Source organism: Felis catus, chromosome F2 (genome assembly GCF_018350175.1).
Source record: "Felis catus isolate Fca126 chromosome F2, F.catus_Fca126_mat1.0, whole genome shotgun sequence".
Classification (NCBI taxonomy): domain Eukaryota; kingdom Metazoa; phylum Chordata; class Mammalia; order Carnivora; family Felidae; genus Felis; species Felis catus.
The window spans coordinates 33,249,415-33,266,317 of record NC_058385.1 but is presented as its reverse complement, the minus strand read 5'-3'; the positions used below and the strand labels follow the sequence as shown (position 1 = coordinate 33,266,317).

Here is a 16,903-nt window from a genome sequence, read left to right as displayed (position 1 = left end):
GGTTAAGTCATTTTGTTTAACCCAACAGCTTTCGATGCATGTTGTTGTTTGAAAAATGTGAACTGTAGTCCACGACGGAAGCACACATTCTCAAGAAACAGGAGAGCTTACTGAGCGCTAACCCCTCTTTGAGGGAAAGCTATAAAACATCCTCTTTTTGTGTGATGGCATATCTCACTTTTAGAAATCTGTACCATATATCAAATTAAGTTAAAATCAAATATCCCCCCCCCATCAGGATGATGAAAAGAAGTGTACAAGGAAGAGGGTTTTTTTCTTTATTACTATGATTATTTCAACGCGGAATGAGTGTGAAAAGTTCTTTTTTTTTTCTTTCATCCGCAAAATCGGGTTGTTTTGTTTTGAACAACAGGAACACCGTCTCAAGTAGAATAGCCTATGAAAACCATCAATTCCCAACAGCAAAATCAATCCCCAGGTGTCTCCAGGCAGAGTGCCAGGGTCCCCCCTGCGCCTCTGCCACAGGTGGACGCGGAGCAGCTAGGACACTCGGGCGCCCTCGGCTTCCTGCGCCAGCAGAAGCCACGCGGGCGCGCTCCAGGTACTGGGCTCTTTGTCGAGAGCCCGGCGCTGCGCCGGGCCCCATTGGTCGTGCGGCCGGTCGGGGCCACCCGGTCCCTCGTCCCTCCCCCATCCTGGTGTCGTGAGCCTGGGTACCGGCCACATGGCCCTGGCTCTGGGGGGGGTCGCCCGGTCCCCGCGGGGCGCGCCCACACCGCGCCGCCCGACCCCGCGCTTCAAGGGGGTGGGCTTCTCCGGGGGCCGCGGGCAGCTTAGTCCGCCCCCATCCCCGCCTCCCGCGCTCACCGCTTTGAGATCCAGGACGCCGTCCTTGGCCTCCTGCAGCAGCGACACGAACTTGGTGGTGAGCAGCCCCAGGCTCTTCTCGTGCCTGCTGCTGCCGCCCCCGCCGCCCCCGAGCTGCGGCGGCGGCGGCTGCTGCGGAGGCTGCGCCTGGGAAGGCTGTGGCTGCGGCCGCTGGCCCTGGCCCTGCCCCTGCGGCGCCTGCTGGCCCGAGCTCGCGGGCTCCGCCGCCGCCATCGCGTCCCCACGCCGCGGCGGTGCGGCCGCTCGTGCGTCCCCGCCCGCGGCCACCTGCCGGGCCCGCTGTGCAGCGGCCGCTCCAGCCGCCGCCGGCCGAGAGCAGGGCGGAGGGGCGCGGGCGCCTGCAAACAACAGGTGCGCGCGCGGCGCCCACCGGACTCGGGGCGGCTGGCGCGCCGGGCCTCCGCCCCCTCCCCAAGCCCCTTGGAAGCGTGAATGGAGCCCACGACCGAGGGGAGGGGGAGTGGAAGCGCAGAGAAGGGGCAGCGAGGGGTGGGGACCCGAGTTTAAATGGCAGGAAGTGACGTCGCGGCCCGCGGTTGCCTGGAAACGCATTTTTCTGTGGGAAGGAGGAGCTCGCCGGGAGGAGGGGGAACGTCGCTACTGTGTTTCACACTCGCTTCCCTACGGTTGGTGAGCTGCCTCGAGGAAGGACGACTTCCCGCAGCCACCTCGGGAGAAAGCAAGGACTTCTCTGAGGCAGAAAATCACTATGCCCAGTGGCCATTAGCTTCTGAGCTGTGAAGGTGGTTGGTTTCTCCATTTGTAGAGCCGCGGGAGATCAGCTTCGGGTCCCTTACGGTCTTTGGGTATTATCTGCTGAGCGCTCTTGCCGAGCTTTGAAGTCCTTTGCAAACATTTCAGTGACTCGGACCAAGTGCTGGGTTTTATTCAATAGATTGTCCTTTTAGATTTGTAACGCAGGAAAAGCAAAATCCTGGAGTTAGGGTTTTGTCCTCATCAGTGTAATACCCCCAATTTCGAATCCAACAGAGGACCAAGGTGCCAATACCCATGCAAACGCGCGAGGGTTTATTTGCAAGCTCGAGCTTGGGCCCAAGTATACCCGACACAGCGGAGCAGGGACGTGGACCCCTAGGTTAAGAGGTGTAGCAGTTTTATAGGGGCCAGTGGCCAGTGAGATTGTAACACACACAGAAAGTTGCGTAGTCATGTCAGTCCACATGCAGGTGGCCAGTTGAATTACAACTTACCTATAGTAACCATTTGAACTAGCCTATCACTCTGGTCAGAATTGGCGTACAAGTTTGGCGGGCAAAAGGCGGGGTTTAAGAATTGGCATGCAAGCTTGGCAGGCAAAAGGTGGGGTTTACATTCTTTGGCGGTTAGGGGTTCTGCCTTCCTATATGAGCCGGTTTCCAGTAAGGGTGTGCTCAGCGGCTTGACTAGGGTGGGGGAGTGTCTTAAACAATAAGTAGGTCATATGGGGGTTATACATGAGATGGTGGGTGTAGCACAAAATGGAGTTAGTCTTGCTCTGCTTGTCCAGGGGTAGGGGATTTTTGTTAAATTCCTTGGGTCCCACAATCAGCAATCAACTTTGTAAACAGAGAAACTGAAGTGTAGTCAGGGAGGCAGTGAATTGCCAGACTCACAACTAGACCCCAGATCTCCTGCATTTAGAAGTGTTCTTAATGCCTTATCGGAATCATATACTGTGTTACTTAGACTACTTGGCGCTCATAAGTTTGTGTGCTACGGTGATAGCCCAAACCATTTATGGTAAATGAGATGGCACACAGTTCTGAGTAAAAAAAAAAAAAATCTTTGTCATTCGATTACACATTTTTTAAAAAAAAATTTTTTTTAACGTTTATTTATTTTTGAGACAGAGAGAGACAGAGCATGAACGGGGGAGGGGCAGAGAGAGAGGGAGACACAGAATCTGAAACAGGCTCCAGGCTCTGAGCTGTCAGCACAGAGCCCGACGCGGGGCTCAAACTCACGGACCGTGAGATCATGACCTGAGCCGAAGTCAGACACTTAACCGACCAAGCCACCCAGACGCCCCGCGATTACACATTTTTGAGAATCAGGTCTAAATTTTAAATGAGTTTTTTTTTCACACTTGGAATAAATGCTCAATATATACTAGGTGAATGGAAATTCTATATGACAATAATTAAGAAAGCTTCATGCAAGATTTTACTTAATTTAAAATAACAATAAGCTAGCAAAAGCGGCTCACTAAAATGAAGTGAAATATTCAGACAGCAACATTAACAAGTAAAACTATACAGACCCAAAATGAAGTGAAATATTCAGACAGCAACATTAACAAGTAAAACTATACAGACCATTTATAATAAAAAGTTTGTTTCCTTTTCATAGGTACAGAGCTTTATTTTTTTAACATTTATTCATTTTTGAAAGTGAGAGAGACAGAGCATGAGCGGGAGAGGGGCAGAGAGAGAGGGAGACACAGAATCAGAAGCAGACTCCAGGCTCTGAGCTGTCAGCACAGGGCCCAACTCCGGGCTCAAACTCACAGACTGCAAGATCATGACCTGAGCTGAAGTCTGACGCTTAACCGACTGAGCCACCCAGGCACCCCCATAGGTACAGAGCTTTATTAATAACCAGATAGTCTTCATTTTAAGCCAAAAATCCAAGAAATCTATAAGCAAAATGTGAAATTAAAAATCTGAAGTAAAACATGAAAACTGCAACTAAAAAAAGTTGAACAATTTATCTGAAAACAGCTTTTCCTGTGGATTTGGCATTAGCAAAATCAAAGACAAATTTTGCAAATTGATTTTATTAATAGAAGTAAACACTATAGTGCTTACTAAGAAGGTTTTACTTTTAATTTGAAGAGGGAACATTCTGCCATAGATGCTGGGATGGGAATTGATAAAAAACAAAATTATTGTAATAAAAAAAAATCCCTTACATTTATGTTGTGCTTTAGTCAGCTAAGGGTGCCATAACCAAAATAGTGTAGTAATTCTCACAGTTTTGAAGCCTGGGAAGTTCAAGATCAAGGTGACAACATGGTCAGGTTCTAGTGAGAGCTCTCTTACTGGCTTACAGACTTTCTCTCCATGTCCTCACAAGGCAGAGACAGAAAGAGCTAGAAAGATCTCTAATGTCTCTTACAAGAACCCTAATTCCATCCTGAGGGCCCTACTATCATGACCTCATCTAAACCTAATACCTTCCAAAGTCTCCTTCCTCAAATACCATCATACTGGGGATTCAGGCTTTAACATATGAATTTGGGGAAGACACAATTCATTCCATAGCATGGAGTACTGCTTCATAAAAGCTATTTTGGTAATTTTGAAAATTGTGTGTTTTTTATTTCAGTTTTTAAAGGTTTTTTAAAAAGCAATTATTATACTGTTAATGATGCTAATAAGTCAGTTTATAATAGGAAAAAATAGGATAAAACAGGCAGAGAGGGAAATAATTAGGACCTGAGGTCCCTGGGTGGGGAAAAATACATATTTTGGAACAATGCTGGGAGTGTCAGACCACAGCAAACCCCATCACGCTTAAGGTTCCTCTTAAGAAAGTAACAGACCACACTTACTCCCCTTCAGGCTTCCCTCAGGAATTTGACGAAAGACCTAACTGAAAATAAGTAGTAGACCATGAAACATATGACCCACAAGGAATGATATGGCCATAGACCACCCCTCATAGAATGGAAACAAGTCAATCAGCAATGGACAACCCAGCACCTAGAATTGTCCAGCCAATAAGGGACAAGGAACCTGAGAAGGAACAAGTGGGAAGGGAAGGAGGTTGACCAGAACCTTATAAAACAAGGACCCTTGCCTATAGTCTTTGGTCATTCACTTTGAATGTCCCCTCTCTGTAAAAAAGACTTCCTACTACTCTTACTTTCTGATCTTATACTCTAATAAACTTTTGCCTGTTGCTTATTTTGTGTCCACCTCTTCATTCTTCAAAGAGGAGAGACAACGAACCCCGGGTATTGAGGTGAAAAAAAAAATCCTGCAACAACTTGAAATTTATTTTGCAGTGCTTTTGTATTTTTCACAGTAAATTTTTCCTTTGTTTAAATTAGCTGGGGTTCAACTAGAAAATATTCACAAATTAGCCATTTCAATTAGTCTTCAAAATGTTACGTCTGTTAGAGAAGCTAAAATTCACTTATACCACTTGTTCCCAAACTTTACTGAGAAAAATCATCTATGGTATTTGTTAAAAATGCAGACTGTTGGATCCAAACCTCAGAGATGAAATCAGTATTGATACGAGAATTCGACTTGGAGATCTGCAGGTTTTGGTTTCAGGTAATTCCCACACACCTGGTGAAATACATTTGTGAAAAAATGAATAACACCATAAAAAATAATGAAATTATCCTTTTCCCTAAAAACAGCTAAAAATCAAAGGCTGATAATACAAAAGTTTTCTTATTTTTTTGAAATTTCTGCTAATGAAACTTTAAGAAACATGAAGTTAAAAAATCAAAATACAAATAATCATTATGAGGGGTGCCTGGTTGGCTCAGTCGATAGAACATACAACTCTTGATCTCAGGGTTATGAGTTTGAGCCCCCTGTCGGGTATAGAGATTACCTAAAAAATAAAATCTTTAAAAAAAAAAAAAGGAGAAAAAAAACCCCCAAATGTGCAGAATTGTGTCATAATATGGTAGTTAAATATTTAAGAAAATCAAACCAAGTTTTAAATTTTTTAAAGATTTTTTTTTATTTAAAAAATTTTTTTAATTTAATGTTTGTTTATTATTGAGAGAGAGACAGAACACGAGCTGGGAAAAGGCAGAGAAAGACGGGGACACAGAATCCAAAGCAGGCTCCAGGCTCTGAGCTGTCAGCACAGAGCCCAACATGGGGCTCGAACTCACTAACACTGAGATTATGACCTGAGTCCAAGTCAGAGGCTTAACTGACTGAGCAATCCAGGCGCCCCAAAGATTTTTTATTTTTAAGTAATCTCTACACCCAGTGTGGGGTCAAACACATAACCTCAAGACCAGGAGTCCCATCCCTCAACCAAATTTTATTCTGGTCACTGGTGATGGCATACTGATTTTTAAATGCATGAGCCTATTTAGTGGTCATGATTGGTTATAACTTCCAACTCTCAGGTCTCCTGGAAAGTAACAAACTTCCATTGAAAGGCTGCCTTCATCAGCTTTATTTCTCCCTTACTTAATCCGTTCTGAGTTAGTAAGAATAAAATCTGGCTTCTTATTTTTCCTTCCCAAACTTTGCAACACACAAACATCTATCTTCTGTATTTTCTAGATAAAATAAGCAAACAAACAAAACAATACTACCAAAAAACAACAAACTTAGTTAAAAAATATGTTTCAAGGATTATTAATCCCCTCATTATGATAAACATATTCTTTGTCCATCTAAAACCTGCATGTTACAAAATAGGATAAGTAATGTAAAGACCTTGTCTTCACAAGCTTGTGCCCTATAAGTAGAAACAAGAAATGCCAAGTACATTTAAACATATATAGAAATAGAATTCACACAGATTTGAGAGAATTTAAATTTTATATGGTGACTTGTATTCTACCATACTGCCCTATCAAGGCAGTTTACAGAAAGAGCACATGTATCAAAAATATGGGATGACATTAAAAGAAACAAAAAGAATTGCCTCCAAAGCTCCTTGAAGAGTGGTATTAAGAATTCTAATTCTCAGGGTGCCTGGGTGCTTCAGTTGGTTGAGCGTCAACTTCAGCTCAGATCAGTCTGTGGGTTTGAGCCCCACGTGAGCTCTATGCTGGCTGCTCAGAGCCTGGAGCCTGCTTCAGATTCTGTGTCTCCCTCTCTCTCTCCCCCTCCCCTACTCACACTCTGTCTGTCTCTCACTCTCTCTCAAAAATAAACATTAAAAAAATTTTTTAAGAAAAAAAACTTAAAAAATAAAGAATTCTAAAAAACTTAATGCTTATGATCTGATATGTGGGGTCTGAATTTCAACCATACATGTTCAAATATAAGAATAAGAGATCCAAGTTGGTTATAACAAAGTATAATTCAACTAGTATACACTGCAAACTTCTATTATACATTAACAGTCCTCTAACTGCTCTTGTAGATAAAAAGGGAAGGCAAATAGGGTCAAACATTTACTGAAACTGAATGTCATTTATACCTTCCTGAAAAATCAAGTTGCTTAGCAACCCTCTTCCTTGGAAACATGGTTGATAATACCATTTCTTTGAAGTTTTAGTAAGATAAAAATGCTTATCACTAAACTACCAAAGCTTAAGAAGACAGCTTGTCCAAATAACGAGCCATCACATAAAGGCTTCTTGATTATAATACGTTGCCCCAATTAAGACAAAAACTTATACATCTTACCCTCAGATACAGACCCTTCGGCAACTAAACCTCATGTCAAAAGAGTGTTGAAAATTTTTGGATTTATCACCAAGAGGGACTTTTCCAAGTCAAAAGTGTTGCTGTCGAAAGATAATTTCTCACCACTAATGATCCCCCATCATTCAATTCCTTGTGCAATGCCAGGACACCTATTCCCTAGAATGAAAAATAAAAGTACTCTAAATAAACAAATAAATAAGCAAATCCTTCAATATGACAAGAGGTACCCAAAAATTATCTAACCTTAAAATATGCAGCATACTATCTTCATCTACTGCAAACTGTTTTATTTATAAAAATACACACTTACATAATTATATGTATGCCATTTTTAACAAAAATAATTTATTCAGCAAAAATGAAATTCAGACTCATCAGCAAATATTTTCCAGCTAAGTCATGTTAGCCATGAACACTACCAAATCAAATAATATGTTCTTTTAGAATCTCTGAGAAAAAAATGCTTTGTAAAATGGAAAAAAATGGAAAAGTCAAAATAATACTTTTGGGAATCTTTCATCAGTCAGTGGACCATCCAATAACTTATCTTTTTCAACGTGTGGTGCACATACTACTGGTATCACACAGAATGATTGTAGCTGGTACATGGTCAAGAACTTTTGCATTATAATACTTGCATGACTAATATGGATTAGGAAAAAATTTAAATAAACATAACCAGAACATCAAACTAGTGACTTATGTTATTTAAATTGTGGCTAATAAAGGGATGTAATTTAAAAAAATATTTTTTTCAACGTTTATTTATTTTTGGGACAGAGAGAGACAGAGCATGAACGGGAGAGGGGCAGAGAGAGAGGGAGACACAGAATCGGAAACAGGCTCCAGGCTCCGAGCCATCAGCCCAGAGCCTGACGCGGGGCTCGAACTCATGGACCGCGAGATCGTGACCTGGCTGAAGTCGGACGCTTAACCGACTGTGCCACCCAGGCGCCCCAAAGGGATGTAATTTTTAAAAGTAAGTTAGTTTTAAAAGTAAATAAAAAACTAACAAGAAACTAATAATTTGTGTGGTGTGAAAATGTGATGAAAATCATGATGATAAAACTTATGTGATACCGGTTTTTAAGTGTATTAGTTTATTTAGTGACCATAATCACTTATAGTTTGGTAAACATTTATCTTTTTTTAAAAAATTCTTTAATGTTTATTATTTGAGAGAGAGAGAGAGCGAGCAGGGGAGGGTAGAGAGAGAGGGAGACACAGAATTGGAAGCAGGCTCCAGGCTCTGAGCTGCCAGCACAGAGCCTGATGCAGGGCTCAAACCTACAGACTGCGAGATCATGACCTGAACTGAAGTCAGCCGGCCAACCAACTGAACCAACCAGGCACCCCAGTAAACATTTATCTTTTAGCTGACAGGAAGAAAACCATTTTGCTCTTCTAGTCTTTTTTTTCTTTTTCTTTTTGACAGAAGTAGAATTTATTGGTGGACATGAATAAGGAGGGGGCACTGCTGAGTTCTCATGAGTGCAGCGTCCAACATTTGTCCCAAGGGGCCACGATTAGGGATGTATTTGACCCCCACCCATCTGGGATGAGGCACTTTTCAGCACCATACCTTCAAATTCTTCCACATTAAACTTAATAAAGCTTCACTCCTTAGAAATGTGGATCTTCTGGTGGCTAGGGAACTTGAAGTTGGCCTTGCATAGGGTCTCAGTCACATGTGCCTTGTTCTGCAGGTTAGTATGGATGGACATGATGACTTGGTCAATGTGGACCCTGGCCACCGCCCTAGAGCTTTCCAAAATATCCCGCATACCTGTCTGGAGCCTAGATAGCATGAAGTCAGACATCAATGTCCACTGGAAAGGCCTGTCTCCAAGGTCCCATACAATCAACAGGCTGCATACACTACCAAAGAGGTTACTATTTGCAGCCGTTGCACCCTGGGTATCCTTCTAGTCTTCAGCCAGTTGTGCATCAAGGAGAATTTGCTCTAAAAGTTCAGAATATTTATGTGGGTTATATTAGTAAACAGAGCAAGAACACAGAGCAAGATTTCATAAGCTCAATAGTATTTACAAAATAGTAGGTGATGCATGTCAGCATTGTAAACACTGGGAGCAGAAAGGGCATCCCAGGACTGTAAAAGTGGACACCAATGTTGGTTACACTACTGTTCAGAAGAAAATATCTGCCAATCAGGAAGCCTCTCCACCTCAAAGATTTAAAAATAATGGGAAGAAGTGGCACAGACAGATCCTCAGTGTCCCGCCATGATCCATATACTAAGAAAACAGAATCTAAAAGTGAGACAGTTACATTACCAAGTACTGCAGTATGGAGATGAAAGTGAAAAACTGGCTAACAAAAATAAAGTAATCCATTCAGAGCTGTGGCAGCTACAAGGGCAGCCTATGGCAAGGTGGGTTGGGGAACAGGAGGATTCTTACACCCATGAAGTGTTAAATAATTATCTACTATGGGCAATATTGCCCTACAATAATAAAATCCTGGAAAGATTTCAAAGATTCTTATGATATTTAGGCTTTAAATTTTCAAGGTTGTAAAAACAACCATCTCTTTAGGAGTGAATAAAAGTATATTCCAAGACTTTTATGGAATAAAAAATATCCAACTTCATTTATAAAGTACTGCTTAATTAGATTGTTGTATGAGAAGACTGCAATTTGTACACTTCTTGGAGGAAGATAATGCAAAATTTAGTGTAATTACAGATGTTATAATTAACAATTAACTAACAGATGTAACTACTTCTAGCCTTTCCAAAGCCTGGTAGGAGTCATGCTGGAAAATTGCACAGTAGCCTCTTGGAAAAGAATGTTCGGAAAAGAACATTCTGATTTGATGAGTCTCAGAGAAGACTCCATGGATTGATCCTCCCCAAATTCATTCTCAGTAGGTATATCAAACCAAAGAAAGCATGCTTGCTATTGTTTTGATTGTAGGTGGCTGTGTGCCTGACTCAACACCTCTTTCAGGGAGTGACAATGGGGTGAGAGATTGGACAAGGGGCTCTAGGGGCTTCCGATGAGAAGCAGTTAGATCACACTGTGATTTACACCCCAGGATGTGGTAATAAATGTTGGAAACACCAGTATGACAGAACCATAAGGAAAGAATACAGTTAGACTCCAGGCACTCTGAAAGAACTATGTATTCTCGAACAGGCACTTGGACAAAAATGGTGGTCACACACCCACTTAATCTATAAATAAGTCAATTATACTAATATGTTCAGCAACTTGTGTCTCCCTGGATCATTGTGATTTAAGCCTTAAATTAGGCATGAGCAGCAATCTCATATCTCCAAAGGAAGTAAACAAAGAGACAAGATAGTTAGGGACCACCATTAGTGGTGGTATTGCTAGCCCATAAATCACAAATCAGATGGGATATCAAGTCTTCTTGATGACAATCTTCCCAATGAGTAGTCACAACTTTGGCAGTGTTATTCTCCTACTCCATAAAATGTGGATTCATCTATTGTTGCAGATTTACTTACTGGAACTTGCAATGATGAGATCAACCTAAGGACATTACTACATCATCCACTACATTCATGATCTTTAAATATTAGTAGGGTTTAATGAAGAAGGGTAGCAACTGCTTATTTTCTAATAAAATAGAGGAGATAAATTGCTATTCCCCTAAACACTCTGGCCATGTGGGTGAGCATTTTGGAATTCCAAAGGATGAGAGCAGGTAGAGTATCTTTTCCAATTACCCTTCAGAATAATAAACTGGAACCTCCATACCTAACATCTTAACTTTGTAGGAGATCAGGAGTATTGAAGACAGCATATCTTTACTTTAGGAATTTGGTGTGTTATATGTGCTAAAATAAGCTAGACTAGTGAGTTTAAATTGAGGTACTTTCAAATCAAGATTTTGGACCCAGGGTGGGGGAATTGGATTAAGGTGGTCAAAAGGTATGTTTCCAGTTATAATATATACATAAATTATGGGGATGTAGTGTACATGATTATAGGTAACAGTTGTATATTATGTATTTGAAAGTTGCTCAGAGTATATCATAAAAGTTCTCATCACAAGAGGGCACCTAGCTGGCTCAGTTGAAGGAGCATGTGACTCTTGATATTGGGGTTGTGAGTTCAAGCCCCACATTGGGTGTAGAGATTAGTTATAAATAAATAAAACTTTAAAAAAAGTTTTCATCATGAGAAAAAAATTGTACTGTGTGGCGATGGATGTTACTAAGTTGATTGTAATCATTTCACAATATATACATACATCCTATCATAATTTTGTACACCTTAAACTTACAGAATGTTACATGTCAATTAATCTCGATAAAACTGGGGGCAAAAAGATTTTGGATCCAGAGATAGGTTACAGTATAGGCAGCCCTTCTTGGGCTCCATACTTCAGAAAGCCAAATGATTTTTTAAACCTCTGATCTTTGAATCTTATCTATGCAAACCTCCCCTCCCCACACAGCCCTGGCCTCCACGTACACCGATCATGGGTCAATATGGAGCCCATTTCTCTATCACACCTTTTCTTTGTGATTTCTTATTTGACTCATAGATTTAGAAGTTGCTGTTTAATTTGAAAATATTTGTGGACTCCTCACATTTCTTTCAATTTTAATATTTTTACTCTGGGTAGTGGCTGTCATCAACTTTTCCCACTTGAAGTTAGCTTCTTGGGGGTATAAATTTCTGATTGTCATAAAGTTTGACAAGCTTAGAACCATTATTTCTTCTAATATATAGGTTAGTTATATTTTATATATATCTTATTTAGAATTTATATAGATCACTCATGTCTCTCCCCTCTCCTTTGGTACTTCACTGTACGTTGGTGCACTTCATGCAGTCCATGTTTCTGAGGTTCTGCTTATTTTCCCTCAGGTTTTTTCTCTTCTTCAGATTGCATAATCTCCATCAACCTCAAAGTTCACAGATACTTCTGCCAGTTCAAATGCACTGTAGAGACCCTATAGTAAAATCGTTAATTTAAAAATATTTCTGTGTATCCACTATTGGTGAGCACTGTTAACATACCTTACTTTACTTTTAAAGCATGGTTTCCTTTAGTCCTTTGAATACATGGTGGTTGCTTTGAAGTCTTTTTTAAGACCAACATCTGGGTCCCCTTGCAGCTACTTTTCCTTTATACGGTGTATCAGTTCCACTTTTCTATTTCTTTGTATGTCTTATTATGTATTTTTTTTTTTTTATAAAAACTGGGCATTTTAAGGAATCTATTGTAAGCTTTTGCTGTTCTTACGGAGATTTAGTAAATTTTCTTGAAGAAATGTTTCATTTGCTGCATGCTCATAGGAAAATTTTCAGACTTTAAATGGGTGTTTTAAAATACTTTTCACCAGCTGTGGCTGTAAACCAGGTCCACAGAGTTCCTTGCACTGCCATTCCAGAAGTGGAACCTACTCTGATTTTTCAGGAATAATGTTTGGGTTTTCTTAATGGCTGTTGTAGGAATTACAATATGCATTTTAATTTATCAGTCATCTTTAGATTAATCTGACAAAATAAACTCGAGTATGGCTGTATTTCCTCCCAACTTTGTGTTTTTTTGTCACACATATCCCAATATATATGCTGTAAATTCAATAGTGTTACAATTATTGCCATAAATGTCTTTTAATTAACAGAAGAAAAAATGTATTTATATAGTCCTATGAAAACTTACCCACAGGGATGCTTGAGTGGCTCAGTCAGTTAAGTGTCCAACTCTTGACGTTGGCTCAGGTCATGATCTCACAGTTCATGGGTTTAATCCCTGGGTTTAAGCCCTGCATTGGGCTCTGCGCTGACAGCACAGAGCTTGCTTGGTATTCTCTCTGCCCCTCTCCCCGCTTGCTCTCTAGCTCTCTCTCTCAAAATGAATAAACTTTTAAAAAAAAAAAAAAAGAAAGAAACTTACCTACATGTTTATTGTTCCCAATAGTCTTCATTTCTTCCAGTGGGTTTAAGTTAATGTCTGGTATCACTTCCTTTCAGCCTTTTAGAACTTGAACATTTCTTTTAAGGTGGGTTGGCTAGCAATAAATTCTATCAATTGTCTGGGAATGCCATTATTTTGCATTTATCTTGAGAGTTTTGCTGGATATAAAATTTTTGATTGACAGTTCCTCTTCTTCCCATTTCAACTGTGTGACTGACTGCCCTCTGGCCTCTACTGCTTCTGATGAGCAGTCAATCGTTCCTCTACATGAATCGTATTTTCTTGCTGCTTTCAAGAATTTCCCAAGAGTTTGACTATAGTTCCTAGGTGTGGTTCTCTTTGTGTTTATCCCGGGTTTTACTGAAGATCTTGGATCTGTAGGTTAATCTTTTTCATCAAATTTAGGAAATTGTCAGCCATTATTTTTCCTCCTGACCTCATTGTGCATGTTTGTATGCTTGATGTTGTCCCACAGATTTCAGTAGGAATCTTGCCTCTAATGAAATGGAGCCCTCTCTTTTAGAAGCATTTGCATTTTTTTCTGATTGCATTTAATTTTTAAAACTTACTTCAGTGGCTGTTAGTTCAAAATATTCTTTCTTTTAGAAATAGTATTTAGGTTTTTTCCTTTTTCTGCATGCATAGGAGCATAAGAGATGACAAAAGTTAAAATAAGAATTCTTTTATATACAGTGATTAGAAGGGAAAATGAGCATGGAACAGTAGTGTTGCTGCTGAGGAACAGACAATGTTCATAAAACCTTAAGTATAATCTTTAATGAAAAAGTCATATGCATTCTAAAAAAGGGGTCATTATAAGTGATGTGGAGATGGTTACCTGTGCTTTGTTAAGAATGCCACATCTTTATCATACAGACTTCAAATCTTTTCAGCTACACTTATGAAAAAAATGGAGCTACATCTACTAAAGGATGACCAATATATATATTAGTTTTTCATCAACACAATAATGTAACAACAATGATGAAAATATTTTACCTCATATAGTCTAAATACTAATCTTAATTTCTATTTACATATTTGTAGGCAAATGTGTAATTGCCAAACAATGTATATATAGCACAGAAACAAGAAAGTGTCATAAATCTGGTTGATAGGTTTTTCTAATACACATATTATCAACAATTTATTATAGAAACCTACAGATACAATTAAAAAATACTTGATCAAAAGTCTTTTAAAATATAATCAGAATGAAATGTGTACAAAGAGACATTTCAAAGTCGTAGCAGTTACTACTATTACAATATTTAATCATTTTTACAATAGGTCTGCTGTTCCATTTCAATTAAATTCATTCTCAGAAACATCACATTTCTCGCTGAATTTCAGTTAGAGCAAAAGCAAGTTGCTTAATTTTTTCTTCCATTGCTTTTTTGTTCTTGCATGTTTCTTGCAGAAGTTCACGCATTTCTTCTTCAACTAGATGGACCTAAATCAACATATAAATTCATTTTTAAAGAAAATAGATTTTAAAAATGTATTCTGAAACAAAAAGTCAACACTTTACTCTCTTCAATTTTGTAACTTGTGGTATTCATTTAAAGCAAAGAGGTTAGTAAAATGTAACTTGTTCAAATACTAATAGGGAAATCAATGTTTATACTGTACACAAAGTACTTACATGTATATTGTCTATATCTCATGGGTGCTTGTGATGAGCACATGGGCATTTATTTTAACTCTATTTTAGAGCTTAGAAAATTTGTTCAAGTTATACAGCTTCTCAGTAGCGTATATGGACAGAAACCATTCTTTTGACTTAATCTTTCCACTGTCCTGTACTACGTATGAATAAGGAATCATGAGTTCAAGCAAAATATCAATTCCTTATAAACTTTCAAAACAAATAACCTCCCTTCCTAAAGAAATGCTTTAATTTAGTCTATCTCATTTCTAAAATTGCTGTGGGTTATAAATTACCATCTTTTTGAAAGATAATTTTGTCATTTCTTCCTAACCTATATTCTCCTAGGATTCTTTGCATTTGATCCTACTAATTTCTGCTTGAAATTCTCCTATGATACAACATTCCTGACAGTACTATCAATATGACCATTCCTTTCTGTTTATCTCCCTCTTCCTAATCTCTAATATAGATTTCCTAATTGTTTTTTCCCTGAGAAAATTAGTATTTCTCCTAATTTAAATTATATTCATGTGATAATTTACAATGTTTTCATGATTATAACATTTAAGCTCTGGTGCCATTTCTCTAACTCTCAAACAGACACATCCCTTTGATATTATTAAGTAATATTGGCACTAGAGGTCCAATATCAAACTTATTATTTCCCTTTCAACTAAGGGCCTAATCTTATGTTTTATTTGGTATTACCTGATACACCCCTGTTAAACTTGGTAGATTTTAAAGAAAACTTCTGAAACATCTGTTGACATGAAATAAAATAAAGAACTACATTTTGAACAAGTTATACTTCCTTATTCATTATTTCCAAAGACCTTGTTGCTTCCTTCTTTGCACATAGACTCCTGAGGGTAATGTCACCTAATCACACAACTGTAATAATTATATGGAGTCACTCTTTCTGTTTATGAACTCTTTCCCAGTCACTGGTTTCTGAGTCTCTAGTCATACAGGTATCTCACTTTCTTTTTTTTTTTTTTTAATTTTTTTTTTTTAATTTTTTTTTTTTTAACGTTTATTTATTTTTGAGACAGAGAGAGACAGAGAATGAACGGGGGAGGGCAGAGAGAGAGGGAGACACAGAATCGGAAGCAGGCTCCAGGCTCCGCGCCATCAGCCCAGAGCCTGACGCAGGGCTCGAACTCACGGGCCGTGAGATCGTGACCTGGCTGAAGTCGGACGCTCAACCGACTGCGCCACCCAGGCGCCCAGGTATCTCACTTTCTTATTGCCACTTCAAAATCAAGGAGAAATGGAAATTTACAACTGTTCCACTGATCTAGTAGGTCTCAAAAGAGGGGACATATCAAACCAAACAGGTGTTACCTGCTGAGTTTTAAAATAATTGGGTCTAACTAAAATACAAGAGACTTAGGAAATGAATGTCTCTGGGGGGGAAGCTCATGCATATGTATTATTAAAAAGCTCTAGGGGCATCTGGGTGGCTCAGTCAGTTAAGTGCTCTACCTTTTTTATTTTTATTTATTTTTGAGAGAGACAGAGAAAGTGAGAGGGGGAAGGGCAGATAAAGAGGAAGAGAGAGAATCCTAAGCAGGCTCTGCACTGTCAGCACGGAGCTTGACATGGGGCTCGAGCTCACAAACCGTGAGATCATGACCTGAGCAGAAACCAAGAGTCGGACACTTAACCCACTGAGCCACCCAGGCGCCCCTGCATTCTTCTCTGGTGATCTCGTAGTCTTGAGATCAAGCCCTGCATCAGGCTCTGTGCTGAGCATGGAGCCTGCTTGGGCTCCTCTTTCTGCCCCTCCCCAACTAGCATATGTGTGCTCGCTCTCAAAATAAATATTAAAAAACAAAACAAAACCAACAAGCTCTATAAGGTGATTCTGATGTTGCTTCTGATTTAATAACACCTAAAATTCCTGTTGATGATATTAAATATCATTCAAGATTATCAAAGATAGTCTTAAACCCTAATTAACAAAACACATCTTGGGAGTTATTTCCAAGGTAGTGATGAATTGTACTTATTCACATTCTTACCCTGCCTATGTGTAACCAAAGGTGCTTCCATATGAGACTAATCAGGAATACGTCAATTTTTATTCAGAGATCATGGAGCAGGTGCACATCGGAAT

At 39.6% G+C, this 16,903-nt stretch overlaps 2 protein-coding genes, 1 long non-coding RNA gene and 1 pseudogene across 10 annotated transcripts in view; all 4 read right to left on the bottom strand.

Annotated features, from left to right (window-relative positions):
• E2F5 (E2F transcription factor 5) overlaps nt 1-1,341 on the bottom strand; it is a 30,518-nt gene extending 29,177 nt beyond the window's left edge. Inside the window, exon 1 of one of the 4 annotated variants that reach the window (XM_045049637.1) lies at nt 829-1,341. In XM_045049637.1, the coding sequence (XP_044905572.1) occupies nt 829-1,062 (234 nt within the window). In that variant the 5' untranslated portion in view covers nt 1,063-1,341. The remainder of the gene's footprint in view (nt 1-828) is intronic. The other 3 variants (XM_045049636.1, XM_023248786.2, XM_023248785.2) reach the window with 3 other exon arrangements.
• A 1,965-nt stretch (nt 1,342-3,306) lies between these two features.
• LOC123383041 lies at nt 3,307-12,999 on the bottom strand. Its single transcript, XR_006592274.1, has 3 exons — nt 8,998-12,999; nt 7,191-7,367; nt 3,307-5,147 (listed from the first exon to the last, which is right to left on the bottom strand). It is a non-coding gene; the product is annotated as an uncharacterized LOC123383041 (long non-coding RNA).
• On the bottom strand, nt 9,049-9,159 carry LOC111558609 (annotated as a pseudogene).
• An 889-nt stretch (nt 13,000-13,888) lies between the features above and the next one.
• Nucleotides 13,889-16,903, bottom strand: part of LRRCC1 (leucine rich repeat and coiled-coil centrosomal protein 1) — a 47,132-nt gene continuing 44,117 nt past the window's right edge. For all 5 annotated transcript variants that reach the window (XM_011291327.4, XM_011291328.4, XM_045049683.1 and 2 more), the window contains one exon: nt 13,889-14,586. In XM_011291327.4, coding sequence (XP_011289629.1) covers nt 14,464-14,586 — 123 coding nt within the window. In that variant the 3' untranslated portion in view covers nt 13,889-14,463. The remainder of the gene's footprint in view (nt 14,587-16,903) is intronic.